Source organism: Phallusia mammillata, chromosome 6 (assembly GCF_965637545.1).
Source record: "Phallusia mammillata chromosome 6, kaPhaMamm4.hap1.1, whole genome shotgun sequence".
Taxonomy (NCBI): Eukaryota; Metazoa; Chordata; class Ascidiacea; order Phlebobranchia; family Ascidiidae; genus Phallusia; species Phallusia mammillata.
Window position 1 is genome coordinate 20,822,914 of NC_137257.1, and position 27,942 is coordinate 20,850,855.

A 27,942-nucleotide genomic window follows, 5' to 3' on the forward strand; every position below is an offset into this window, starting at 1 on the left:
ATCAAAACGAAAACGAGTTTGAATTGTTTTACTGGAACTGTTGAAAATCTCAAAAGTGAGTAAACCCTTTTGTAGAAGTAAAATGACAAATGTGATGCTAAAACGGTAAATACTTTGGGGAAGAATCATTGTCATTCATGAGAGAAGTTGCCTTGTCTTATTCTGTTGTTATTAAGAGAAATACCATGTCTGACTTCCTAGTGATTGTTTTTGTGTGGTTTTTGACATAGCTATTGCAGATTTTAACATTTAATTTGTTGTACACTAGTATGCAAAAGTAGAACTTTTGGGTCTAGTGTACAATTGTACGTACATAGGTTAATGACGTCACAAAATCATGAAATTACGTCACAACATAGTTTAGGTCATATGATGACGTCATGCAAAATTTTGCGTATGTGTGACGTCATTAACCCTGTTTTTGACAGCACTAAAAAAATTGACGTCACTCATGCGCCCCCTTGCAAACCACTGTGGTAAAAAGGGGGAAATAAAATGGAAAACACATTTAAGGTACAGTAACAAATTGAACTTTTATACATTACTGCTCACATCTGAGCGTTTTTGAAAGCAAAAAAATACTTAAAATACCCAAAAATGCTGCACTATAAATACGAAAATGTGAAAATACAAAAAAATTTATCAAACGAAGACATGTTCATTAGGATGATGATGACTCAATCGTTTTTTTTTCTCAAATGCCTCACGGAAAATGTGTCAACAGAGAAAGCTACAACACAGAGTTGCAAATGGGCCTGAAACTGGAGCCCGACCCGAAAGTAGAAGCACGAAACTCGGCCGAACCCGAATCGTTTTGGGGAAGCCCGTTTAGGCCGGAAAGTTTTATTGACAAGCGTATATATTAAAGCAGGGGTGTCCAACACGTGGCACGCGTGCCAAAATTGGCACGCAAAGCATTTGAAAATGGCACGCAAGTTTTGGACATCTAGATGGTAAACATTAAAATTTGTCACGCAATTAATAGTTTTATATTGATTCTTTTTGGCCTTTGTTCTAACTTCAGTAAAGATGATCAGTATCAAGGTTACACAAATCCACTAAATAAATTGGTCGTTTTTAGACTTGATCCATCTACTTTTAGGCGCTTGAAATTCCAACTCTGGATAATTCCGGGCCTTTATGCTGTCGTATTATATTCCATGTTATGGATTCTGCGCTTTAAGCGACATGGTTAAACATGGTGATATAAAAGGTTTCTGGAGTATAATAAACAAGTTTACTCATTACTCGCGTTTGACAACATATTTTTTTCTACCGTCAAGACGTTTAAGACATGGTTTGAAAAAAGTAGGCCTACCAAACGTTGGCACGCGAGTATATTTTGAAACCTAGATTGTCACGGCGGTGCTTTCGAGTTGGACACCCCTGTATTAAAGCTTCAGAAAAGACGAAGACAACCAAAAGACCAAAATACAATTGGTCTTAAACATAGGGTTTTAGGGCTCTATGACATTAGGTCAGGACCAGCAGCTGGCTACTTCGCTCGCTAAGCATATTGAAAAAAATGCCGATACAAGTGCAAAGTCAGGCCCGAATCAAGCCCGTTTTTCATGAAACCCAAACAAGACCCGAACCCGGCCTGTGAAGTCAGACCCGACTTACAACCAATACCACTAGTTTTATAAGAAAGTTTTTTTTAAAAAGTTACCTTTTTGATCACTTTTTCTTGAAACAAAGTTGGAAAAGGCAGTAAAACCAGAGTAGGTCACCAAGAAATCTTGTAAACAATTAAAGTTGATTACTGAGGTAATTTTCACAAAGCAGCTAATTTGTTTGTGGCATATCGGCCTTTTAAAGAAACCAGTTGTTCCCTAAGCTAGCATCGAACGCAAAATCAGCCATCTTTGAAGGTTTATTTATAAAAGAAAGCAATATTTAGAAGATCTATTAATTCATGCAGGCCATTTCATCGTCAAATTGTGCTACAGTGTAACTCATAGCGTTAGGAGAAAAACTATGTGTCGTCCCAACTGCGTTTTGTTTTTTATCACTTAAATTGCTTGTTGCAAAAAATAATTACGTAGCAAAACATGAAAGATAGACAGGAAGCAAGAAAAAAGGAGGCAGCACCTTGTGGATACCGATAGAAAAGAATGTTCTGTACATTGTCTTCTTCACATATCGAGTTAGGTGCATTACGAGTATGATGTGCGGTAAATCAGATTCAAATGTTTCCAACAATTTCAATGACCAAATGAATTCTCAACGACCATACAATGTCTTTTTAACTGCATTGCTAATCAATTATTAAAATGAACTGTGATGTTTGTGACACTCCAAACAAAATTATGTTATGTAGCATGTTACTTACACAAAACACGATAAATTTTCAAACCCAATCCAAGATGTGTTGGCGTCATCTTAAGATCGCACTCGTCTGCTGTTTTTGGAATCCCTTACCATACAGGATCACAGCCCCGAACTTGTCGCGTGACCGTTTTTATCGCTGTTTACTGCACGTTTTTACCAGTCATTCCCGCTTGTTTTCGCATGTGATTTGAAAATTTGCCGTTTGCCAAAACCAACAAAAAATTGTGGGGCTGCTCAAAAATACGTAAGCCCAAAGCGTGCGCACTCTACACAAGGCCGACATGCCTCAACTAAATTGTCTGCTGAGAGAAAAGTAATCAAGCGATCGACTTGAAATTGCTCATCAGCCTTCTTGAGGCTTGTATCTATTTTTTACCGTCTTTGCCGACTTCGAATTCCAAAAAAGGACTTTGTGACGTCACAATTACCATTTTTAAAAAAGGTCCTTTGGGAGAGGGGGCACTGTGCAGCGCCCTCCGGTGACATATCTACCGGGGGTGCATCAATCGACGGTAGGGGCCCTAAGGTTTCTTGCGATGGCTCCCGCTTGTAGCTAGCTCGTCGCAAAGCCGAGATGTAGGCTCTCAAAGATGACCGTTTTTACGTACGATTCTACACTTGGTAACAAACGGGTACGTACGACTCTACACAAGGCCGACATGCCTCAACTAAATTGTCTGCTGAGAGAAAAGTAATCAAGCGATCGACTTGAAATTGCTCATCAGCCTTCTTGAGGCTTGTATCTATTTTTTACCGTCTTTGCCGACTTCGAATTCCAAAAAAGGACTTTGTGACGTCACAATTACCATTTTTAAAAAAGGTCCTTTGGGAGAGGGGGCACTGTGCAGCGCCCTCCGGTGACATATCTACCGGGGGTGCATCAATCGACGGTAGGGGCCCTAAGGTTTCTTGCGATGGCTCCCGCTTGTAGCTAGCTCGTCGCAAAGCCGAGATGTAGGCTCTCAAAGATGACCGTTTTTACGTACGATTCTACACTTGGTAACAAACGGGTACGTACGACTCTACACAAGGCCGACATGCCTCAACTAAATTGTCTGCTGAGAGAAAAGTAATCAAGCGATCGACTTGAAATTGCTCATCAGCCTTCTTGAGGCTTGTATCTATTTTTTACCGTCTTTGCCGACTTCGAATTCCAAAAAAGGACTTTGTGACGTCACAATTACCATTTTTAAAAAAGGTCCTTTGGGAGAGGGGGCACTGTGCAGCGCCCTCCGGTGACATATCTACCGGGGGTGCATCAATCGACGGTAGGGGCCCTAAGGTTTCTTGCGATGGCTCCCGCTTGTAGCTAGCTCGTCGCAAAGCCGAGATGTAGGCTCTCAAAGATGACCGTTTTTACGTACGATTCTACACTTGGTAACAAACGGGTACGTACGACTCTACACAAGGCCGACATGCCTCAACTAAATTGTCTGCTGAGAGAAAAGTAATCAAGCGATCGACTTGAAATTGCTCATCAGCCTTCTTGAGGCTTGTATCTATTTTTTACCGTCTTTGCCGACTTCGAATTCCAAAAAAGGACTTTGTGACGTCACAATTACCATTTTTAAAAAAGGTCCTTTGGGAGAGGGGGCACTGTGCAGCGCCCTCCGGTGACATATCTACCGGGGGTGCATCAATCGACGGTAGGGGCCCTAAGGTTTCTTGCGATGGCTCCCGCTTGTAGCTAGCTCGTCGCAAAGCCGAGATGTAGGCTCTCAAAGATGACCGTTTTTACGTACGATTCTACACTTGGTAACAAACGGGTACGTACGACTCTACACAAGGCCGACATGCCTCAACTAAATTGTCTGCTGAGAGAAAAGTAATCAAGCGATCGACTTGAAATTGCTCATCAGCCTTCTTGAGGCTTGTATCTATTTTTTACCGTCTTTGCCGACTTCGAATTCCAAAAAAGGACTTTGTGACGTCACAATTACCATTTTTAAAAAAGGTCCTTTGGGAGAGGGGGCACTGTGCAGCGCCCTCCGGTGACATATCTACCGGGGGTGCATCAATCGACGGTAGGGGCCCTAAGGTTTCTTGCGATGGCTCCCGCTTGTAGCTAGCTCGTCGCAAAGCCGAGATGTAGGCTCTCAAAGATGACCGTTTTTACGTACGATTCTACACTTGGTAACAAACGGGTACGTACGACTCTACACAAGGCCGACATGCCTCAACTAAATTGTCTGCTGAGAGAAAAGTAATCAAGCGATCGACTTGAAATTGCTCATCAGCCTTCTTGAGGCTTGTATCTATTTTTTACCGTCTTTGCCGACTTCGAATTCCAAAAAAGGACTTTGTGACGTCACAATTACCATTTTTAAAAAAGGTCCTTTGGGAGAGGGGGCACTGTGCAGCGCCCTCCGGTGACATATCTACCGGGGGTGCATCAATCGACGGTAGGGGCCCTAAGGTTTCTTGCGATGGCTCCCGCTTGTAGCTAGCTCGTCGCAAAGCCGAGATGTAGGCTCTCAAAGATGACCGTTTTTACGTACGATTCTACACTTGGTAACAAACGGGTACGTACGACTCTACACAAGGCCGACATGCCTCAACTAAATTGTCTGCTGAGAGAAAAGTAATCAAGCGATCGACTTGAAATTGCTCATCAGCCTTCTTGAGGCTTCTATCTATTTTTTACCGTCTTTGCCGACTTCGAATTCCAAAAAATGACTTTGTGACGTCACAATTACCATTTTTAAAAAAGGTCCTTTGGGAGAGGGGGCACTGTGCAGCGCCCTCCGGTGACATATCTACCGGGGGTGCATCAATCGACGGTAGGGGCCCTAAGGTTTCTTGCGATGGCTCCCGCTTGTAGCTAGCTCGTCGCAAAGCCGAGATGTAGGCTCTCAAACATTCCCTCATAAGAATTGCTTTTCCTAATGCTGTGTTTTGGGAATCCCCTTTTGTGTTAATACATTAAAAAAGGAACCCAAAATCGTCATAATTTCTCGCGCCATAGAAACATTATGATTCGTATCTATTTTTTGTTGTTTTTTGGTCAATATTGTTGATTGTAATGTTAATTATTGTGAGCATTTGTGGAATTAAGTATTATTTTACACTAATTTCAACTTATAATGTTGTTTTTTATCAATTTAGTCTAATGCTAGCTCTCTTGTTGGTTTATCAACACTAATTTGTAATTTGGTGTTGTACCTAACTTTTGTTCGGTAGTTTATTTCGACCTTATTGCAACAGTGGTTGGCAAGGCTTCGCATCAGTGACGTCAATTTTTTTGATGTTGTTCAAAACAGGGTTAATGACGTCATAGATACGCAAAATTTTGCATGACGTCATCATATGACCTAAACTATGTGGTGACGTAATTTCATGATTTTGTGACGTCATTAACCTATGTACGTACGATTGTACACTAGACCCGAACTTTTTTACAAACAAATTCTTATAAAATTCTAATTGGTGTATTGATTACCATGTATTGCCCATTTTCAACATACCAAAAAAGTGCTTTGTTTTACTACATAGAGATGACTTGGTAGCTATAGTATTGTTTCATATGACATAATGATTTTTGGTGTTTTGCAGGCAAGTGGTTCAACTATGAAGAAATTTGTGTGCTTAAAGTTTAGTAGCGGCTCAACAGACATAGTGCCACGCAGATGGATGGTTGGGTATTCTCAGTGTAAATGGCCGCCTGACTTAAATGCAGATATTAAAGCTTTAGCCAAAATTGAAGTTGAACCTGAGGAGGACTGGAAAGAACACAGTTGTGTGATTCTTTGTGAATCTAGTATGTAGTAATATGGTTTTTACAAAAACACCCATATTTAAACGAAAAATGTATCTTATTTTTTAAGATAGCTATCAAAAATGTGAGGAAAAGAGTTATACTACTGCAATCTTAAGTGAGACATCAGCATATGAGGATTATACACCACCTCCACTTGTGAGAACAGACAGTCGAAGTATTTACAAACAAGCAGCAGCTCAAAATGATAATTGCATCAGAAAGCATAAAAGGTTTTTGGACATTAAAGGCTTTACATAGTTTGCTGCAGTTAAAACTGTTTTCTTTGTGTTATCAGGAAAAGTCCTCAAAAAGGTTTTCTCCAATCCAAGCATAAAAAATATCAAAGTGATGATTTAGTGTATGAGATCCGAAGTGGCTATGCTTTCATAGGAAAACAACTTCATGTTTTAAATGAAAAACTTGATCGACTTTGGTATTGGAATGTTACAATGAGCAGTAACTCTAGCACTTCAACTAAACTTTGGAAAATGGAACCTGCCTGTACAGAGAAAGAGCTGGAGGAAAATTTAAAGCAATCTCTGGTACAGTATTACTGTTTGAAGTTAATTGTCATGCAGACTATAGAAAATGATTAACCTTGTTATAAACAGAATCCAAAGTTGTTGGCACAGCAAGTGGAGGTGAAGTGTCTTAGAGCAACCTTTCGCAACTTTTTGAAAGTATTCGTGGCCAAAAACTTAGCTATGCAATTTTCTTGGTCTGGAATGGGAAGAAGCCGTCAACAAGTGAAACGAGCGTTTAAAAGCCACCAACTCTACACAATTTTTCAAGGTAAATTTGTCTGATCGAGGAGTTTCTTGTTCTGAATACTTTTAAAATGTAATTGCATTGTTATTGAGTTCCAAGATAGTTTTATCATTTGCAGTTGAAAGTGTTGATTGGTGTTTTTAAGTAGTACAAGATATACTGAGTATTAACAAGTTTTCAGATATTTTAGTTACTACTTAATGTATAAATCTATTTGAAATGGCATGTTAATTTCCAGGTTTTGTTTGAACCATTTTTTAGTGTAAAAATTTCAATATATTGTGCTTTTAATGCAATAAATGTTGCTCTTTTAATTGATTTTATGATGTCTCTTTGAAAAACATTACTTTTTAGATGTTCTACACAACACTTGTTGCCATCAAGGTGCCAACAAAAAGGAAATAGCCAACGCAATAAAACGAGTGTTCAACAGAGTGGCTGATTGGGATGGCGGGAGGCAGCAACGCATGAAATCTACAGAACAAGCCTGAAGGAACACCTAATGGTCGTTTCATTGTGCTTATTCGTTTGAATAAAAGAGAATTTTATACAATAACGTGGTATTTATTTATAAGGTTAACTCAGATTATGTACTTTTCAAGTAATTTCTTACATAAATTAAGTGTGGCATTGCGAAGTGCCTTGTTAGAACAAGCTAGGTTCTTACATACAAAGTAGTACAAGGGCCATAACTGGCCGTTGTTGCATTTGAAACATATATGCCGAACATATACGTCAGGGCTATGCATGGGTTTAGCATATGGCCCAAGTCTTTTGACGAGGGAAAACGAACATAAGTTGCAGAAGGGCCCTACATAAATTTTTGCTTGGGAACTTGAAGACAACAGTCGCATGGCTGCTGTTTTAATTCTTTCCTGCACTCAAAATTTCTGTGCCGATTGGCAAGCTGAGCGTGGATGAGTTAGAGATAATAAAATACTTCGCTCCTGTTATCGACGTTTTGTGTAGTGAAGGACGATCGGATAGGGAGCTGCACACTCTAATTCGCGGACGAAGCTCAGCCCCCGGGTTTTCAATGGTCTACTGCGAATTGGGGGGACATTTGAAAAAGCATGCATTGCCTTTGACGCAAAAACCCGATAACTGCCAAGAATGATTATTCAGAACCATCATCGCGAAGTTGGCCATTGTGGAACTGCTTATGCCTGGACGTCACTGCGCGAGTGCTTCTGGATTATTAAGGGAGGTGCCGCTGTAAGGAAGGAGCTCTACAATTGTATGTTGTGTCGCAAGAGAACCGTACGACCTGGACAACACCGACGTCGATGGGAGATTGGACGCGGCCTGCACGCGTTTCCGGACAAAAACGGTATTGTCCGCCAAATCGACCAGAAAACGCAATCCGGTTCTACTTACAGACGGCCGATTGCAAAATTTTGCTTGCTCTGCAAGGCAAGTACCCAATAGTACATCCGGTGCATTCAGGCTACGCAGTCGTCGAACTGGCCCTGAATTGCGGTGCACAAGATCCTGGTGCTGAAGAAATATCATGGACGCTTTGCTGTTTGCTGCATTGCACATGCCGCACTCTGAAATACGCCAGGCTGGAGCTTTGCTCACCAACAGCGTTGTTTTAGCATTCGTGTGTGTTTTCGTTGTTTCGTGATTCGATATTTTCTTGTTTTGTTTGTAAATGTGTTTGAAGTGTAAGAACACATTAATGGGGAGAATGTAACATCGTAAATAACTTAACCGTATACCGACGTCACATCCCATGTCGTGTGATTGCACCACAATCGCCTATGACGTAACAATATCCTTGTACTTTCTTTTTTTCTGCTGTGCTTTTGGCCTATTGGAATTATGTTTAGTTTGGCATACGTGTAGTTCAGCGGTTCCCAACTTTCTGTTGCCGTGACCACTTGATAACATTTGCCAATTTGCAGTTACCTCAAGGATAAAATTAGTAGGCCGTGTATTAAAATCGACTGTATTTTTTTTCTCAACAATGAAGTGGTCCATGAGCTTATTTCATTGGGGACTAGTGGCCCATGGCTTAAAACAGGTTGGGAACCACTGGTGTATGTCGTTAGTTGCTGGCTTGAATTTGCAAACTTTAGATAAAGGAATCCAAGTGACTAAATATATGTTGTTTGTCAATAATAGATCGTAATACTAAATTTATAACCATGATGAAAAGGAATAACGTTGCCTTTGCAAGGTGAGCTCGATTTTGCATTAAAGTTGCCCAATTTGCCGTACATTTGAAATAAACGTTTTTATACGTGTAGAATGCTTTCTGATGATGTCAAGCTATGTATCTGCGATACCCCGGTCCAAAACTCTGGTAAGCTTTATTTCTGTAGGCATAAAATTATTTTTTGTTACTTATTTTGCAGTGTATGTTTTCATAATAGAAAACCGTGTTGGCGTGAGCCACATGATTGACTTGATTGCAACTATACTGCGTGCACTCAAAAAAAGTTCACGCGTTTCCAGAAATAGGACTTCTTGGGCAACGCCAGCGCGGTACCAGGGGCGCAAATTTCTGACCTTCTAAGGGCCAATTTCCGTTTCCTATAAAATGTGATAAAGTTGCAAGTTGCACGCTGTATGGATTGCCAACAGAAAGCAGGATGTCATGTTCTAGGCTTGTCGATGTTAAACAAACTAGAACTAAGCATTTCAAAAATGGATGATTGGTGTATATTGTATCGTAACTCTTGCAACTTTTATCCGCATGTATTCACTTGGGGTGCAAAAAAGAAACCTATGACGCAAGAAGCTGGGGAGAGGTATATTAACGCATCGCCTTCGCTACGTCACCCCAGATGTTTTATGTTCAGGTTTGGTATTAGTTGTATTAAGACTGAAGCATAGACTAACAGTTTGCTACGCCTTTATTAAAGCCCTGTGTTTGTATAATCTTAGATGTGTTGTTAATATTAAAAATTGTTTTCATATTATGTATGTGATCAGACAGTCTGCCATTTTTGCCCTGTGTGTTATATCGTAACTCATTTAATAAAATTAGATGGTGGTGTGTAAATGGTTGTATTTAGAGGTATTGTCCTGCTAAAATAGTTTTGTTACGTTTTTATTTTGGCACAATCCCATAACGTCGTAACGCATTTCTAAGTTGTTTCGCTGTAACAAATTGTCGACGAGGCATGACCCTACACGGCTAAGAAGCAGGTAGTTGGAGTTGAGCGGTGGTTGTGTCGCGACTGTATATCTGCACTGCTTGCCCCTATCAACGTTTTTAATGCAAGTTAATTTGGGTACTGACAGCTAGTTATTGCAGCAGAACCGAAAAAAGGCGTTACAACTTTAATACAAACTGAAATTAGTACATAAAGATCCATAAGCGTAACAATTCACGTTTGACGAAGTATAATTTGAAATCTTGACTTTATCTTTGTTGATATAAAATTGCATTTTCTTATTTATGAAATTGTATTTTCATATTTATGAAATTGTATTTTCTTATATTTTCTTACTATGTTGTTGTGTATCATTAACGTTCCAACCACTGTAAGCATTATCGTTGTGGGGTTCCAACATGTAAAGGGGGGTTCCAGCGTCGACAGACATTTCTAACTGCTGCAATTTTTTTTTGCAAACCATCTTTTGCTTTACGACGTGATGACGAAATGCATTTGTGTATGAAAACGCCAACTTCACTGAATCTTTTTTGCCATTGAAAGTAGCCCGACCCATCGCACCAGAATTGAAAATAGTTTCTTTAGACCACATTTTATATTTGCTAAAAGAAATAAACGTTTCATGGTGAAAATAACGGCCCAAATAGACATAAAAAGCGACATTCTTTGTAGTTCAAACATTTCTCATGCCATGTCGCCTTTGACGTCTATTTGGGCCGTTATTTTCACCATGAGACTTATGAACAGATTCGTATACAGTGTTCCAAATAAACGTTTCCTTATTAAAAGAGAAAACGCACGAAAAAAACGTCAGTGTGTCGAAATCTTTAAAAGTAGAGAACTTCTGCTTTACATGGGTTTGGTTTCAAACTGCAGTTAAGCAGGCAATCGAGGTTTTGTTAAACACGCGATAAAATACAAAACCTCGGGACGGTGAAGATAGTCTGGTTCGGAGGTCTAATGGGTTTACGTGCTGGTTTGAATTAATGCTATTTTCCTCTTTTTAAATCAGACTTAGACGATATGGGTTAAGGTTGGAACGCCAGTTAATTTTGTTCAGTGATTTATAACATAATTTCGATATGTAATCCTTTATACAAAACACACGCAAGTTTTACCATTAAATGAATGGATTTTTTTATTGCAGCAGTTAGTGTTAATGTATGAGTAGTGTTTCCAACATAAATAAACGCTTTTACACCTTCGTTGTGTTGCGTAAAAAGTGTTATTGCAAGTGTTGGCATTTACGGCAATACAAAGAGCCTCTGCTGAGCTGCAAAACTGACTGCTTTGAAAAACAAAACAGTACGGCTAGAACATGTAGAACATTGTCGTGTTTTGTGGTAAATTAAGTTTACTTATTGTTGTTTGCAGTTTTTATGTTTGTAACGCGGTGAATTTAAAACGGAATTATGTCAGATTGTCCAGTTGTGTCAACGCCACTTGGGAAAGTGAGTGGATTTGCATTGGCCAAAGCGAAATGTCCAGATGCTCAACAAGTTTACGGATACTTGGGAATCCCGTTTGCTAAACCACCAGTTGGCGATCTAAGGTTTAAACCTCCGCAAAGGTAACATTCTTTGGAATTTGTACACAATCTGATTAGGGCTGCTAGACGAAATTACAAAGACAAGTTTTTTTCGGTTATAGGCTTGTCCTTCATGATTTATTGTGTATTTAAAAAGAATATTGTTTTTAGATAATTGAGTATTGTGTTAATTCTGTATTGAAAAAAATGGTTTCTGAACATTTTACGTAACTTCACTTGTCTAAAATGACAAATCTGCATAGTGTTAATTTTAAACAATCTTGTTCTCGTTTCCAATCACGTCTATTACTTACAAGTGCTGAGCCATGGAAGGGAACAAGAGATGGAACAAAATATCCACCTGGCCCGATGCAAAGTACAAGATACGTAGAAATATTTGCGAAATACGTCGCTAATTACCGAGTAGCAGATGAAAATCCGCGAAATTTCGAGGAAGATTGTCTTTACTTGAACGTTTTCACTCCAAAACCGAGCAACGAGACAAAACTGCCAGTAAGTATTTTAGGCTTTCTAATAATAAGAAACTGCAAACCGCGGTGCCAAAAGCCGGTCTGAATTTATCAAACCGAGAAAACATAAAAAGTCTAAAAGCAGTAAATCATCGCAGGTATTAATTTGGTTTTACGGCGGTGGATTTTCTGCTGGTAGCAGTGTTGGATATCATGGCCAGACCATATGTGGTTTGCAAGACGTCGTTCTGGTGGTTCCTCAATACAGACTGAATGCTTTTGGATTCATAAGCTTTGGAAAGGAGAGTTCATGCCCAGGGAATATGGGTTTGCTTGATCAAAAAATGGCAATGGAGTAAGTGAAATATCTGCTAATATTGTGTTTCGGGTAATTTTTATAAATCTGGCATGAAAAAACATTTTATGCGTCGTAGTCCTGGTGCCACTATTTAAGAGGGCTAATCAGAAAATATGAAGCGAACGCAACTAAACAGGACTTCGACATTTACAGATGGACAAGGGACAACATTCTCGCATTCGGGGGAGACCCCAATAACGTCACTCTATTTGGGCGAGGTGCTGGTGGGATTTCAGTCAGCAGTCACGTGTTATCGCCTATGTCACGTGGTTTGTTTCATCGCGCCATCAGTTGCAGTGGAGTCGCCAATTGCCAATGTAAGTACGATTGTTGTTTTTTTAACACGAGTCTGCAAAGCTTTTTTTGTGCTACGGACCAGTTAAAGTCATGCATTACCTGTCTTTGATCAAATTATGAGCGTTTTTGAATTGAACAATCACTGAGACAATTTTTAAAGAAACGCAGTTTTGGTAACGTTTCTCCAAAACCCAACACGAACGGCCTGCTTTCTTCAGAACAAACGCAAAGAGATTTTGACAAAATTTACATCGATTCTTTTCCCCATGACATGCATGAGCAGCGTTTAATATCTTGGCATATAGTGAAATAACTTAAGTTTTATTGATGGCACAAAAGCGACAGATCGTGGTTGACTGAATGTAGCAGGTTTAAACATCCACTTAAGTATTTTCACTTTACAGTGGTAACAAAAGAGAACAATGACGTAAGCACCGGGTTCTTGCTCAAGGAACTAGGAATCGAGGACAAAGATCCGGAAGTAATTCTTGCAAAATTAAGAACTCTGTCGGCTAAAGAACTTATGGAAGCTCAAGAAAAGTCCGCCGACTATCATGAAAACCCGGTAAGTAGAAATGTCATTTGGTGAATAGAAAAATTTGCAATAGTTTAAAGGGGACTTGTTGCGAGCACCGGTCAAACAGTGAGATTGGATCATAAAGCTTTGTTTTATTGAGTTGCATGTTAAACAGACGAAAGCGACCCTTTGAAACGTTGGTACACAAAATTGACACATGTGTCTTTCTTGAAGGCAACTATTTATTAATAATATTTTGCATAGTGAAAGAAAACAAAGCTGAAAATTCCGCTGCATCTGGCGTAGAGAAAACACATACACATAGCTCATCAAAGTCGCGCTGAAGTAAAATCGTTGCTGCTAAGGTCGACATAGTGGCTAGAAACTGCTTTGTTTATTCAGCTGCAGAAACTTGACGACTTTGTATCAGTTGTTGATGGGAAATTTCTTCCAAAGCATCCGAGAGATTTAGTAACCGATGGTTATTTTGCACCAGTTCCATTTATTATCGGGTGCAATAACACCGAGTTTTGCGGTGTTTTGGCCGATCGGTTTCCTGAAGGATTTGTCACTGGTGAACTGAGCGAGCAGCAAGCCATGGAATTGACAAGAAACGCGTGGCAAGTGGCAGATAACATCCCAGTAAGTTAATTTTTTATTTGGAACTTGTAGTTTTGGATGTTGTAATTGAGGTAGCACTTATTTGCAAACTCTAAACCAGTGGTTCTCAACCTTTTTGGCTTTGCGGACCTTTTTTGATACTGTAAGCTAGTTGCGGACCCATTGAAGGTTTAGGTGTTTTTGTACCTTTTATTATTAACAAGCAACCAACACATGGTACTTAAATGGCAACCACGTTCGGTCCAGTACCAAAATTTCAATCAGATTGTTTGGGTTGGGACATCAACAAGATAGACCCCTAGGAATCCTGCGGACCCCCACTTGAGAACCACGTATCTAAACCGAATGTATGTGGGTTCGATGACAGAACACATACATGCAGAGTTTAAGCAATTTGAAGAATTGTATTTTAAGTTTTACTACACAAAAAATCAAATAGTTTTTGTATTTCTTTTCTTAGCCGAATAAATTGGATGAAGGTGTCGCATTGGTTAAGCAAGAAATGATGAAGTATATTTCGCCGGATGACAAATACAAATGGAGCAAACTTCCTACTAACGTGATGTTAGATACAATCTTTTTATTGCCTGGTGTGGAACAAGCAATGGCTCATTCAGGTAAAACCTCTTTTAAATCAGAAAATATGCTAAATATTTTTTTAATCAGAAAATATGCTAAATAAGGTACCTTTGTAGTCTATTTAGACTAGCACTTCCCTGTGGTTTCCGAATAGTTAAAGGATTTGCAAAACATCATTACCAAATTTGTGATATAAATGGCTTAATGTTTTCCATGAACTTGAAGACAGTCCACCTAATTTACAAAACGCCATCACACATTTTACAAATCAAGTCTATAGAGTTCTTCTGGCAAATGTATTTTTATTCCGACGTTTCGACGTCCTATACAGGTCGTCTTCATCAGGTTAAATAACACTGAATGCGACTAGAACAGTGCACGATAAATTTTACAAATATTGTGCATTAGGTGACAATATTCTCAAGTTGTCTGTTTAGTGTCCTAATAACTATTGCTTTGTCGATTAAATAAGATAACTGTGACATTCACATGCACACAGACGCTGGTAATCCAACCTACATGTACACCCTGAACCAGCAATTACGAATTCACCATGACAACGCATTTAGCAAGGATATGACAAAGAAGCCTGAATTCTGTGAAGCTGATCATATAGTTGACGAAGTATTTACTTTTGGTGTTCCGTTTGGCAACGGACCGGTGGCGAAAGAGATGAAGTTCACTGAAGACGAGAAAAATCTCTCCAAGCAGTGGATGTCGTTTATTTGCAACTTTGCCAAAACAGGGTAAGCAAACTAAGAAATTTCAAATGCACAATTTCAATACAACCATTTTTTTAACCTTAAATGCTTTACTAGTGGGCAATTTTTTTTTTAAAAACTTGCGCTTGTTTCATCAAACCTGTATGTTTATCACAAGGGTTTAGGTTCGTTTTGGTAATTTTTTTTTTATCTTACTGCAGGAACCCCAACAAACCATTGAGTCTGACAAATTGGCCAAGTTTTAAAAGCAATGACCAGCGTCACCTGGTGGTAAAGATACGGCTTGAGCAGGGCGTAGATTTGATGGGTGAACGATTCAAGTTCTGGCAAAATCTACGCGCAAAGATGGCAACCACTTCATAATAAAATATTACAAAGTCCGAACACGATTTGTCAATACAGTTGGACTTGGTTACTGCACAATTTAACTTCCTCGCAAGGTTTGAGCTAGCGAGTCAAAAACGAACTATTTTGGTAAACAACTATTGCAAACTTTGCACAAATTATGTCGCAATCGCTACAATTTTTTATCGGTGTAGTTTGATTTGGGGAATTACCAGGTTGCGGTTGACTGGTTTTGTCAATATCGCAAAGTAAGGATCGACCAACATGAACAACTGGACTAGGGTTACCATATCTGCTTAAGCACAATTGCGAACGATTTGAATAAATATCTTAGGCGACACCAAACAAGTGTTATATCGCATGTTCTAACATGTTATCAACCCAAACAGTCCATTTCTGACAGTGTTATTTACTAACGAAGAAACAAAGTGCAGTTTTGTTTCTTCATAAGTTACAAAACAGAAAGTTTCACAGAATCCGGTCCTTTTAACAGTGTTAATAAAAAAAAGGCAAAAAAATAGCCTTAATTTCACCAACAAGCCCATAATTCATGTTGATAAGTTGTTTTGCATAAATGTAGGTAGATTATGCATCACGAACAGCACAGACAACAGTTAAACGTAAATCTTTTGGTAGCTTAGGAAACGAATTGTGAACTACTGTGGGATAGGCTAAAAGACGCTAAATTTCCGGACGTTAAAAGTGTTTTTGAAAATTAATTTAAGACACGGATTTTACGCCAAAGTTTCGGACAATTTCGGGAAATTCCAGACGTCTGGTACCCGTAAACTAGGACCTTGGTTTTACTTTTACTTCATAAGCAAATTCCTCATTTCCGATGTCTAAAAGTGTATTTAATTTGTGACGCCAGTTTAGACTTCAGACAGATATAGTAGTCTTAATAGGCCAACTAGAAACGTTACACACATCATGTTGTTTGCATCATTACGTTCCACCCACTGTGAGCATTATCATTGAGGGGTTCCAGCATACAAAGATATTAACAAAAAAATTGGTGTCGACAGACATTTCTAACGGTTGCATTTTTTGTAAATCATCTAGAAAGGAATCGAGGTTTTGTCAAACACGCCATAAAATATAAAACCTTGGGACGGCGAACATGAAGAAAGTCTGGCCCGGAGGTCTAATAGGTTCACGGAGGTCTAATAGGTTCCCGAAGGTCCAATAGGTTCACGGAGGTCTAATAGGTTTACGGAGGTCTAATAGGTTCACGAAGGTCTAATAGGTTTAATGCTATGTTCCTCTTTTTACATCAGGCATATGTAGCGATTACGTCATAATTTGTGCAAACCTTGCAATAGTTATTTACCAAATTAGCTGGTTTTACTTGCTAAAATGCTCGAGTTGATAATATTCCCTGTTACAGTTAAAGTAGGAGGTTGTTCGACCTTGCTATCTGGTGTTTACCCGCTTTAATCGTATGTTTTGGTATTGTGCGGTAAATTTGGCGCTGTTTAGTGTGTGAGAAAATGTGCAAGCGCCAACGGCAGAAGCATAGTTGTACAGTTTAATGTCACGTGTTATGAATTTATAAAACGTACCGCTGATGTAATGGCTCATAGCAGTTTTAGTCCTACCGCAGTTAACTCTTTGGCTTACTGTTCAATTATTTGCATTGAAGTAATAAACAAACGAACTGAAGTGCAAGACACGTGTGTGGAGTTCCCAGGACTCGGTCCTGACAAGCCCAGGAGCTTGGGAGATTAAGGACGGTGGTATACCTCTTTAATTTGTAGTGACACGGTTATACCTTTGAGACTCATCAACGAACATTAACATAAACATTCGATCACTACACATAGACGATGTAAAGACGCCAGTTAAATTTTTGTAGTGGTTTGTGACATAATTTTGATATGTACTCCTCTATACAAAACACACGATGCAAGTAAGTTTAACCACTACATGAATGCAAGTTGTTGTGCCTAATATGCTTGCGGGCAAGTCAAGTTGAATATATATTAGGTGTTTCAAAATGAGAGCTTGTCAAAATGGTAAGTTTTTCACGAAGAAAATAGACACTCAAACGGTTTTTGATTGTAGGATTTGGAATTAATATATGATAAGTGTTTCCAACAAAAATAAACGCTTTCACACCTTCGTTGTGTTGCGTAAAATAATTCACAGGGAGAGTAATCGACACACGATTAAAAGTGGTATTGCATGTGTTGGCGTTTAGGGCAAAGCAAAGAGCCTCCGCTAAACTGCAAAACTGACTACTTTGAAAAACAAAACAATATGGCTGAAGTAGAGCATTCTCGTATTTTGTGGTAAATTTATTATTATCGTTTGCAGCTTTTATGTTTGTAGCGCTGTGAATCTTAAACGAAATGATGTCAGATTGTCCAATTGTGTCGACACCACTGGGGAAAGTGAGTGGATTTGCATTGGCCAAAGCGAAGTGTCCAGAAGCTCAACAAGTTTACGGATACTTGGGAATCCCGTTTGCTAAACCCCCCGTTGGCAATCTAAGGTTTAAACCACCGCAAAGGTATGTTTATATTTGTTTTTGATTCTGCACTTGAATTGTTATGTAAGACGAGCCCGCAAAGGTAACATTCCATGGAATTTGTACACAATTTGATATCAATTTGATATTTGATATCAAATATCCTAATATTAGGATTGCTAGACGAAATTACGAAGGCACATTTTTGGGGTGTTGAGCTCAGTCATGTACTGTATATTTCCAAGGCTTGTCCTAAATGATTTATTGAATAAAAAAAATATAGTTTTTGGTCGCTGAGTATTGTGTTTGATTCTTCATCAAAAATTGTTTTCTTGACATATTAACTTCATTTGGCCAAATGACAAATCTGCAATCTGTGTTAATTTTAAACATTCTTGTTCTTGTTTCCAATCACGCCTTTCACTTTAAAGTGCCGATGCATGGAAGGGAACAAGAAATGGAAAAAAAAAATATCCACCTGGCCCGATGCAAAGTACAAGAACCGTAGAAATAATTGCGAAATACGTCGCTAATTATCGAGTAGCAGATGAAAATCCGCGCTATGTTGACGAAGATTGTCTTTACTTGAACGTTTTCACTCCAAAACTGAGCAACAAGGCAAACCTACCAGTAAGTATTTTTGGGATTTAAACTAAAAATTGTCATGCCAAAGTTTGGTTACATTAATCAAAGTCTGAAAACCTACAAAGTCCAACTGCAATAAATCATCGCAGGTGATGATTTGGTTTTACGACGGTGGGTTTTCTGCTGGCAGCAGTGTCGGGTATCATGGCCAGACCATATGTGGTTTGCAAAACGTCGTTCTGGTGGTTCCTCAATACAGACTGAATGCTTTTGGATTCATAAGCTTTGGAAAGAACAGTTCATGCCCAGGAAATATGGGTTTGCTTGATCTAAAAATGGCAATGGAGTAAGTGAAATATCTGCTAATATTATGTTTCGGGTATTGTCATAAGGAGGTTCATTTGTGTTCACACCAAAGCAACCGTAGTTAAGTTGTATGCTGAATAGAAAAAAGTTTTTTACTCGGGTTGCATTAGTTTCGTTCGTGTGGTTCACATACATTTATTTATCTTATTACATAAAGAAATACCGTACGAGAAAAGTACGAAATTTGGCTTTTGATGCTTCATTGCCTATGCTCTAATAGTTAAACGGACCAATCAGAAAATATGAAGCGAACGGAACAAAACACGACATTAACATTTACAGGTGGACCAGGGACAACATTCTCGCATTCGGGGGAGACCCCAATAACGTCACTCTATTCGGGCGAGGGATTTCGGTCAGCAGTCACGTGATATCTCCCATGTCACGTGGTTTGTTTCATCGCGCCATCAGTTGCAGTGGAGTCGCCAATTGCAACTGTAAATATGATTGTTTTTTAAACCAGAGTTCAGCAAACTTTTTTTTTGCTCTGGACCAGTTTAAGTCATGCATTACTACATACCAGTCATTAATCAAATTATGAACGTTTAGTGCATGGGATTCTATTGAACAATCACAGTGACGATTTTTTAAGAAACGCAATTTTAGTAACGTTTCGCCAACACGAACGGCGTGCGTTCTGCACAACAAACCAGTTTTTTGACAGATTTACATCGATTCTTTTTCCCATTTCCTGTATGAGCAGCTTTAAGTAAGTGTTTTTCACCTCATAGTGGTAACAAAAGAAAACAATGATGTAAGCACCGGGTTCTTGCTCACGGAACTTGGAATCGTGGACAAAGATCCCGAAGTAATTCTTGCAAAATTAAGATCTATGTCGGCTAAAAAACTTATGGAAGCTCAAGAAAAATCCGCCGACTATCAAGAAAACCCGGTAAGATACCTGGTTGGTTTGTTAAGTACAAATGTCAATTAGATTAGACAGAAGACAGAATTGCAGTAGTTTAAAGGGATTTGAGATTGGATTATAAAGCTTTGTTTGATTGAGCTGCATTTTAAACAGACGAAAGCGACCTTTTGAAACGTTAGTACACAAAATAGGCGGGTGTATTTCTTGAAAGCAACAATTTATTAATAATGTTTCATTAATTATGCATGGTGAAGGAAAACAAAGCCTCATTTGGATTACATTCTGTAACAAGCCGGAAATATATCCTAGTCTAGCGTAGCGTAAACACATACACATTGCTCATCAAGGTCGCGCTGCAGCTATATCATTACTGCTGAGGTTAACATAGTGGCCATGGACCGCTTTGTTTATTTTCAGCTGCAGAAACTTGACGACTTTGTAACAGTTGTTGATGGGAAATTTCTTCCCAAGCATCCGAGAGATTTGATAACCGATGGTGATTTCGCACCAGTTCCATTTATTATCGGGTGCAACAATACTGAATTTTGCGGGGTTTTGGCCGACCGGTTTCCCGAAGGATTTGTTACTGGTGAATTGAGCGAGAAACAAGCAATATAGTTAATAAAGAACGTGTGGCAAGTGGCTAATAACATTCCAGTAAGTTAAATTCGTATTTGGAACTTGTAGTTATTGATGTTGTAGTTAAGGTAGGACTTAATTGCAGACTCCAAACCAAATTTGTGTGCATTTGATAACAGAAAATATACAAGCAGTAATTATCTTTTAGGCTGCACTACACAGAATATCAAATAGTTTTTTCTTTCTCTTTTAAGTCGAGTAAAATGGATGAAGGTGTCGCATTGGTTAAGAAGGAAGATGAAGTGTATTTCTCCGGGTGACAGATACAAATGGAGAAAACTTTCAACTAATGTTATGTTAGATACAATCTTTTTATTGCCTGGTGTGGAACAAGCACTTGCTCATTCAGGTAAAACCTCCTTAAAATGACGAAATATGCTAAATAGTGGTACTTTTTAGTCTATTTATACTTGCACTTCCCTGGGGTTTCCGAATAATTAAGAGATTTGCTATATTGAAAACTTAATGTTTTACAAGAACTTGAAGATAGTCCACCTAATTCACACAACGTCACCACACATGTCAAAATAGTTCGGCATTTGGTGACAATATTTCCACGTTGCTTGTTTAGTGTCCTAGTAACTTTTGCTTTGTCGATAAAACAAGACTTAACTTTGACATTCACATGAACACAGACGCTGGTAATCCAACCTACATGTACTACATGACTCAGCAACTACGAATTCACCATGACGAAGCATTTAGCAAGGATATGACAAAGAAACCGGAATTTTGTGAAGCTGATCATCTTGATGACGAAGTATTTACTTTTGGTGTTCCGTTTGGCAACGGACCGGTGGCGAAAGAGATGAAGTTTACTGAAGACGAAAAAAATCTCTCAAAGCAGTGGATTTCGCTTATTTGCAACTTCGCCAAAACTGGGTGAGCAAGTTAAGAAATTTTAATGCAACAATTTGAGTACAAGCATATTTTACCTTAAGTGCTTTACTAGTAGGTAATTTTTATGACAACTTGCGCTTGTTATTTCAACAATTTGTATGTCTATCAAGGATTTAGGTTTGTTTGTTTGATTAATTTTTGTTATCCAACTGCAGGAACCCCAACACACCAATGAGCCTGACAAATTGGCCTGGTTTTAATAACAACAACCAGCGGCACCTGGTGATCAGAATGCCGCTTGAGGAGGGCGTAGATTTGATGGGTGCAAGATTCGAGTTCTGGCAGAAGCTACGCGCAAAGATGACAACCACTCAATAATAATCTTAACTGTCATAATATATGATAATTTGATATATGATATATATGTAATAATTTGAAACAATTTTTCTGTAACAATATATTCACGAACGAATCGCATTATGGCTATCGGTTGAGCAGTTTCTTTCAGAAATGTTATTTACATAAGAGGCGTATGGCTGTGTTTGAAAGCTGCAGATATGTCACACTTTCTCTATTTAAAAATTATTTATGAAAAGGCAAGTCGCAGTCATTAAAACAATATGTTTTAAAAACGAACGTCCTCTGGCAACGTTTTTCCAAAAACCGTAATTATACTTTTTGTCGGTGTAGTTTCATTTGGGGGATTACCAGGTTGTGGATGACTGATTATGTCAATATCGCAAAGTAAGAATCGACCAACATGAACAACTAGCCCAGGGTTACCATATCTGCTTAAGCAAAGTTCAGAACAGTTTCAAGAAATATCTTAGGAGACCAAACATGTGTTATATCCCATGTTGTTACATGTTACCAACCCAAACAGTTCTATTTTTGACAAAGTGTTATTTACTAACGCAGAGACAAAAGTGCAGTTTTGTTTCTTAATAAGTTACAAAACAGAAAGTTTCACAGAAACCGGTCCTTTTAACAGAGTATTAATAGCTTTCTCGAAGAAAAAATAGCCTGTATTTCACCAACAAGCCTATAATTCATGTTGGTAGGTTGTTTTGCATAAATGTAGGTAGATTATGCATCAAAAACAGTACAGACAACAGTCTACGCTTAGGAAACGAATTGTGAGAACTACTGTGGGTTAGGCTACAAGACGTTAAATATCCGAAAGTTTTTTTTTTAATTAATTCCGGACACAGATTTAACTCCGAAGTTTCGTACATGTTCGGGAAATTCCGGACGTCAGACAAGTGTATATTCCAGAATCATCTAAGTCATTTTTATCAACACATGCTTTGCCAATCAGATCCAAAATGACATAAAGTGATTAATTTCACACGTGTTCAGTAAAAGGTCGTAACAACTGACTTCACATACTTTCAGTCAACAGCTTCCTTTAATTATTGAACATTTGTACCATTGAACATTTGTACCATAGAATACGCAACACCTGCGGTCAAGTAATAGTTACAAATTGCGTTACTTGTTGATCAAGCCACTTTTAGACAAATTCAACCATAACCAAAACCGTGTTCTTAATCATCAAGGCATCTACGTTACAAATTTTAAATGTAAATTCAAATAAACAAAACTTTAAACTGAACAAGGTCTTTTGTGTTACGGACAAACTGCCTACATACACAAGTCGAAATGTACACTGGCAAAATATCTTAAATATGACATTTACCAGAGTAAACAGCAGATGAGACAAGTTCCAAGCAGCAATACGGGAAGTGTTTTACAATCTATTCACAACAAACTTGCCGAACGCTTGACTAACCAAGCGTAGCGAGACACAGGTATTGAAAATGAATAACAAATTAAATGGGAAATACAAGAGTTACCCCACGTTTATACGACAATTAACTTCTACAGTTTCGCTTTAACACCGAACTACATAGTCATACACGACCAACCGACCCGAGTGGATGTGATTGCGTTACAATGGAACCGGGCACTATGGCAACCGACGAGTGGTTCAACAATTAACGACACAAAACGCCAATCAGTGGTAAGTTTCAAAGAAAAAATGATTCAGGCCAGTACAACGAATTTCAATGTAAGTTTTTAGAACTGTGAATTTTGCTGAAGTTGAGCTTAACGTTTACGAACTTTCAAAACAAATATAGCAAACAATTTAATTTCATGTACCTAATCGGTATTACGACAACATGTTTTCATAGATTACTGCGCGGTTATCGCAATATCTTGTTTTGAAACATGCGATAACGGCACATGCTCGAGTTAATATATAAGCTATTGTTGCCAGTCATAATTTTAAGTTTGTAGAGCAGAATAAAATTACATTTGCCAGAAGAGCTCTACAAACTTGATGCTTGAGTTAAATTGCCTACTTTAATGCAAAATATAAGTTGTTGTCAAACATATACGTCTTAAGCCCCCATCCTAAAGCCAAACAAAAATACCGAAGCCACAAACTCTAAACCAGTGATTCTAAACCTTTTTACAACGGCCGAACCCCTACGATATTCTTCACCCTTTGGTCGAACCCCAAAGTTACATCCGGTTTTTAACCCATTTTATTTGGTGGGTCATAATTAGTTTTTGTTCAAACTTAGTGGCAACTGTTAGTGTTTGTCATTTTGTTAAATTCTGACATAATAATACAAGCAACTTGTTTCATGACTGCTTTAAATCCGGCAATTTTGGCTTTTACCAAAATAAGCATTGTATTTTTAGCATCTGTACACAAACATGAAAAAGATGAAGTAATAAGTTTTTGCTGCCAACAAAATTTCGTTGCTTTTCTGCTTACGAACAACGCGAACAATGCTCTTTGTTACGTCAAAAAAAGAAAATAAAACCTTAGCGCAGGGGTCCCCAACCAATTTGCTAGGACGGCCGCATCGCAGATTCCCCAACGGCCGCCATTTACCTGCTTATTTTTGTTTCAAAATTCTGGGTTTATGTCATGTATTTACCATCTAATAGCGCCCAAACAGCCCAGATAAATTTCTAGTTTAGTGCACAGATTGAGTTGCAACACCCCTGACTCAGTTTAACCTTCCAGTGTTGCCATTTGTAGCGACTATAGACCCTAAAGTTTGACAAAAACGAGTATTTGTGTTGTACTTTAAAAAGACCTTCTTCGAACCTCTGATTCGGCGTTGCCGAACCCCTGGGTTTCGATCGAACCCCGGTTAAGAACCACTGCTCTAAACATACTCTATGAACCAATGTGCGTTAACGGTGTTTTGTCTTTAAAACAATGTATACACTGTATACTGTATGAACTGTATGAACCAATGTGCGTTAACGGTCTACTGTATACTGTATAAACCGTATACTGTATGAATCAAGGTGCGCTAAATGTGTTTTGTCTTTGAAACAATGTACAAAGCATTTTCATGTCATTACTACGACTAAGTGGACCCCAAGCGAACTTAAAACAGTCGACCGAGACGAAACTCACATAACTGGAAAACAAGCTTGTAACATCTAAAACTATCCCATTATTACGATCGACCTAATAACAATTGGTAGTAAATCAGCTTTACACTTTTTATAGTCGTATTTTGTTCCAGTTTCTAGTTATTGACAAGGAAACTGGAAAACAAGTACCGATTAAATTTAAATCAGAAGGCCGGTTTTGCCATCATTTCATCAATGGATTCGAGATGACAAATGGAGGACAACGATATCTTGTGGTCGACATGTGTTGCCATAAGGAAATTATTTTGTTGGAAGGACCACTGTAAGCAGGTTTTTATATTACCTAATTATAGTTGTCTCACTGTGTGTTGAAAAAACAAAACTTTAAGAAAATTACGTTGGTGATGACAGTAACGATTTTTAAAGCGACTGCAATATGATATATTTATTGCATTCAACTTCTATGGCAGTGTTTTTATTTCGTTTCATTATACTTTTTGTCTATTGTTTTAAAAGTAGTGTTGGTTGACCAGAATTTTAGGTTCAACTAGCTTAAAGCTCTGTGCTGTCTAAATACGTGTCATGTTGTTAAAATTAAACATCGGTATAAACCTTGATACTTTACAGCGTTTTAGACAACGCCCGAAAAGGAATAACGACCAACAAAATAAATCCAACCTTCTTACGCTTTGTCATGCCACTGGACATATCCGAATCCACAGAGACAGGTAATGTTGTAGACAGGGACTGAGTTGAATGTCGGGCCGGAATTTTCCAGTATCTAAATGGTTCAAATTCTCTGTCACATTTTGCGATGTTAAGCTTTTTTGCTGCTGTATAGAGCCATACACCTCATCGACCGTCGTTAAGGCCTGTAGGTTAAAAATAGTATAATTATGAGGATTTTAATATTAAGACTGAATTTCGGTATTAGGGTTTGAGGTTGGTTTGAGGGGGCTTTTTTCGGGTTCAAACCTAAAACCCAAACCGTAAAAAGTACAGTGAGGGTGTTTTAAAACTATCACACTTTTATGGTTTAATGCCACCAATCAATTGATCAAAAAGTATAGTTGATTCCATATGCTTACACAAATAGTTTAATTAATGCAATGTAGACTTGTTTCCATTATTTAAGGCCTTAATATTACAGAACAGAATCTAGTGAACATTGGTGGCTGGGAGGCAACTGCTGTAATGCAAAATGATGGCTCAGTCTTTCTCACACCTGAATGTTTGTTGAAGAAAGAGTTTAGCGGCACTTTGGAGATGCCCCGCATTAACTACAAGTACAATGGAAGGAAACACAGGTAGGAAGAGCCCAACAGCAAAGGCAAAAGTTTTTAATTTAGTCTTATATGCTTTAATTTACAAGTAAGAACTAAACGATGAACAAATATATCTGTTGCAGTAATTTGTTTAATTGCATCAAATTCATGATGCCATAGCCTATACCAGTGGTTCCCAACCTTTATTGACAAAAGACAGGACTCATCTGTACAGAGTTTATAGATTGACCAAAATCTTTTTCAACGACAACCTTTTTTGTCTAAAAATGGTGTCATATTTTGTTGTATAGGTATTTCTATGCAATGTCAGTGTTCACACCACATTGTGATGATCACCTAATGAAATGCGACAACATAACAAAAACAGGAATCACTTGGTTTGAAGAGGTGAGAGTTTCAGATTTACCAAGTATAACAAACAAATTATTGCAACATGTATATTATCATGTATATTATTAACAATGCTTTAAGGTGCTGAACAGCATAATCTATGGCTTACAAAACCAGATTGTTATTTTACAAACAAAGTTATGCATTTGTCTATTTCAGGCTTTAAGTGTGAAACACTGATTTACAAAAGTTACAATAGTAAAGTTTTTCTTGCAAAATAATGGTATTTACAACAACTATTCAAACAGATTAAAAGTTGCGAAATGGTATGGATAAAATTATTTTTGTTTGTGTATGAAGGGCTGCACTCCATCAGAGCCAGTATTTGTGGAGAGACCAGGAGCAACAGAGGAAGATGATGGAATAATACTTTCAACTGTTATAAATAAGGATCCAAACAAATCAGTGTATTTGTTAATTCTCGATGCAAAGACATTTAAGGAACTTGCAAGAGCAGAGGTACTTGTGTTCTACCAAAACCACTTTGAATTAAACCAACTTACCCTGAACTACTATGTCTCAAAAAAGTTCACCACACCACCCCAAATACAGGTACATACTAAAAAATACCTTATGAAGGTTTCTGAAACCGAATTTGGGGTTGTAGCGTATCTTTAAATTACACGCGACTCGCGACAGTACTTGCGATGTTGGATTGTGTGCACGCTTCATTCTATTCAGTCTCTCGCAATAAACGGACGTAAAACAAGCGTGCCTACAAATGGTGACCCCGCACGTGAGCTATTGAGTTGTTTTTGCTGGATTTGTAAGCTAGCTATAAATCAACTCACAGTCATGACAGAAAGCAATGTGACATCGGTTGCAGTCAAAATTCCACCCTTTTGGCCGCAAGATCCAGAGCTATGGTTTTTTCAGGTGGAAGCACAATTTACCGTCAGAGGAGTAACCCAGTCACTGACAAAGTTTAATCATATTGTTTCTGCTGTCACATGAACAACTAAATAATGCTTTGTTGCGAAGAGTGGGTGTCACAGCACCAAAGGCTGCAAGAATTTCTTCGACCTGATGATCTAGGGCAGGGGTCGGCAACCTTTTTTGCACTGCGGACCGCTTTTGAAATGAAAATTTTACCGCGGACCGGTCATAAAAAAACTACAAATATTTAGCAATAAAAACGCTTAAATTAGTTTATCATCCCCGAAATACATGGGCAAAATGTCCATAGCATTTGACCTGAAAAATTATACGGCCCGGTAAAGAACTCGTCGCGGACCGGTACCGGGCCGCGGACCGGCGGTTGCCGACCACTGATCTAGGGGACCGAAAACCTTCACAAATGCTACGGGACATGGAACAACTACTGGGTGACGTGGAAGTTAAACAGATTCTTCGTGAGGTATTTCTACAACGGCTTCCAGCAAACCTACGAATTGTTCTTGCTGCACTAGATTTGGATATAACTGAGCTTGCCGAAAAAGCCGACAGCATGGTTGATCTAGTTGACCCACAGCCTCTTTTAGCAGAAGTAGACCAACTACAATAAGATGTTGCACTGCTGAAACTCTACATAGCATTTACAAACAGGCGAAAATCGCAAAGAAGCACGTTTCCCACGTTGTGTTGGTACCACAGACGCTGGGGGGGGGGGATAATGCCAGGAAATGTGTTTCACCTTGTAGCCGCAAGGGAAACGTGGAGACCAGCCACTAATGGC

The 27,942-nt window shown here is 38.5% G+C and overlaps 3 protein-coding genes and 1 pseudogene across 3 annotated transcripts; all 4 read left to right on the forward strand.

The window, feature by feature from the left end:
- The first annotated feature begins 5,724 nt into the window (after window positions 1-5,724).
- LOC145232994 (uncharacterized) lies at window positions 5,725-7,412 on the forward strand (annotated as a pseudogene).
- Window positions 7,413-11,393: 3,981 nt separating this feature from the next.
- LOC145234483 (liver carboxylesterase-like) lies at window positions 11,394-15,436 on the forward strand. The gene is made up of 9 exons (XM_080099209.1): window positions 11,394-11,551; window positions 11,827-12,022; window positions 12,138-12,334; window positions 12,491-12,654; window positions 13,039-13,199; window positions 13,554-13,793; window positions 14,233-14,389; window positions 14,851-15,097; window positions 15,274-15,436. Exons 1-9 carry the CDS (start codon window positions 11,394-11,396, stop codon window positions 15,434-15,436), a joined length of 1,683 nt encoding a protein of 560 aa, XP_079955335.1.
- Window positions 15,437-17,772: 2,336 nt separating this feature from the next.
- LOC145234484 (carboxylesterase 1D-like) lies at window positions 17,773-20,686 on the forward strand. Its single transcript, XM_080099210.1, has 7 exons — window positions 17,773-17,930; window positions 18,320-18,518; window positions 18,623-18,819; window positions 19,122-19,276; window positions 19,571-19,731; window positions 20,125-20,364; window positions 20,541-20,686. The coding sequence occupies exons 1-6, from the start codon at window positions 17,773-17,775 to the stop codon at window positions 20,323-20,325; spliced, it is 1,071 nt and encodes a 356-aa protein (XP_079955336.1). The 3' UTR covers window positions 20,326-20,364; window positions 20,541-20,686.
- A 4,150-nt stretch (window positions 20,687-24,836) lies between these two features.
- On the forward strand, window positions 24,837-27,221 carry LOC145234485 (beta,beta-carotene 15,15'-dioxygenase-like). Its single transcript, XM_080099212.1, has 6 exons — window positions 24,837-24,913; window positions 25,219-25,319; window positions 25,727-25,898; window positions 26,168-26,264; window positions 26,568-26,726; window positions 27,144-27,221. Exons 1-6 carry the CDS (start codon window positions 24,837-24,839, stop codon window positions 27,219-27,221), a joined length of 684 nt encoding a protein of 227 aa, XP_079955338.1.
- The last annotated feature ends 721 nt before the right edge of the window (window positions 27,222-27,942 follow it).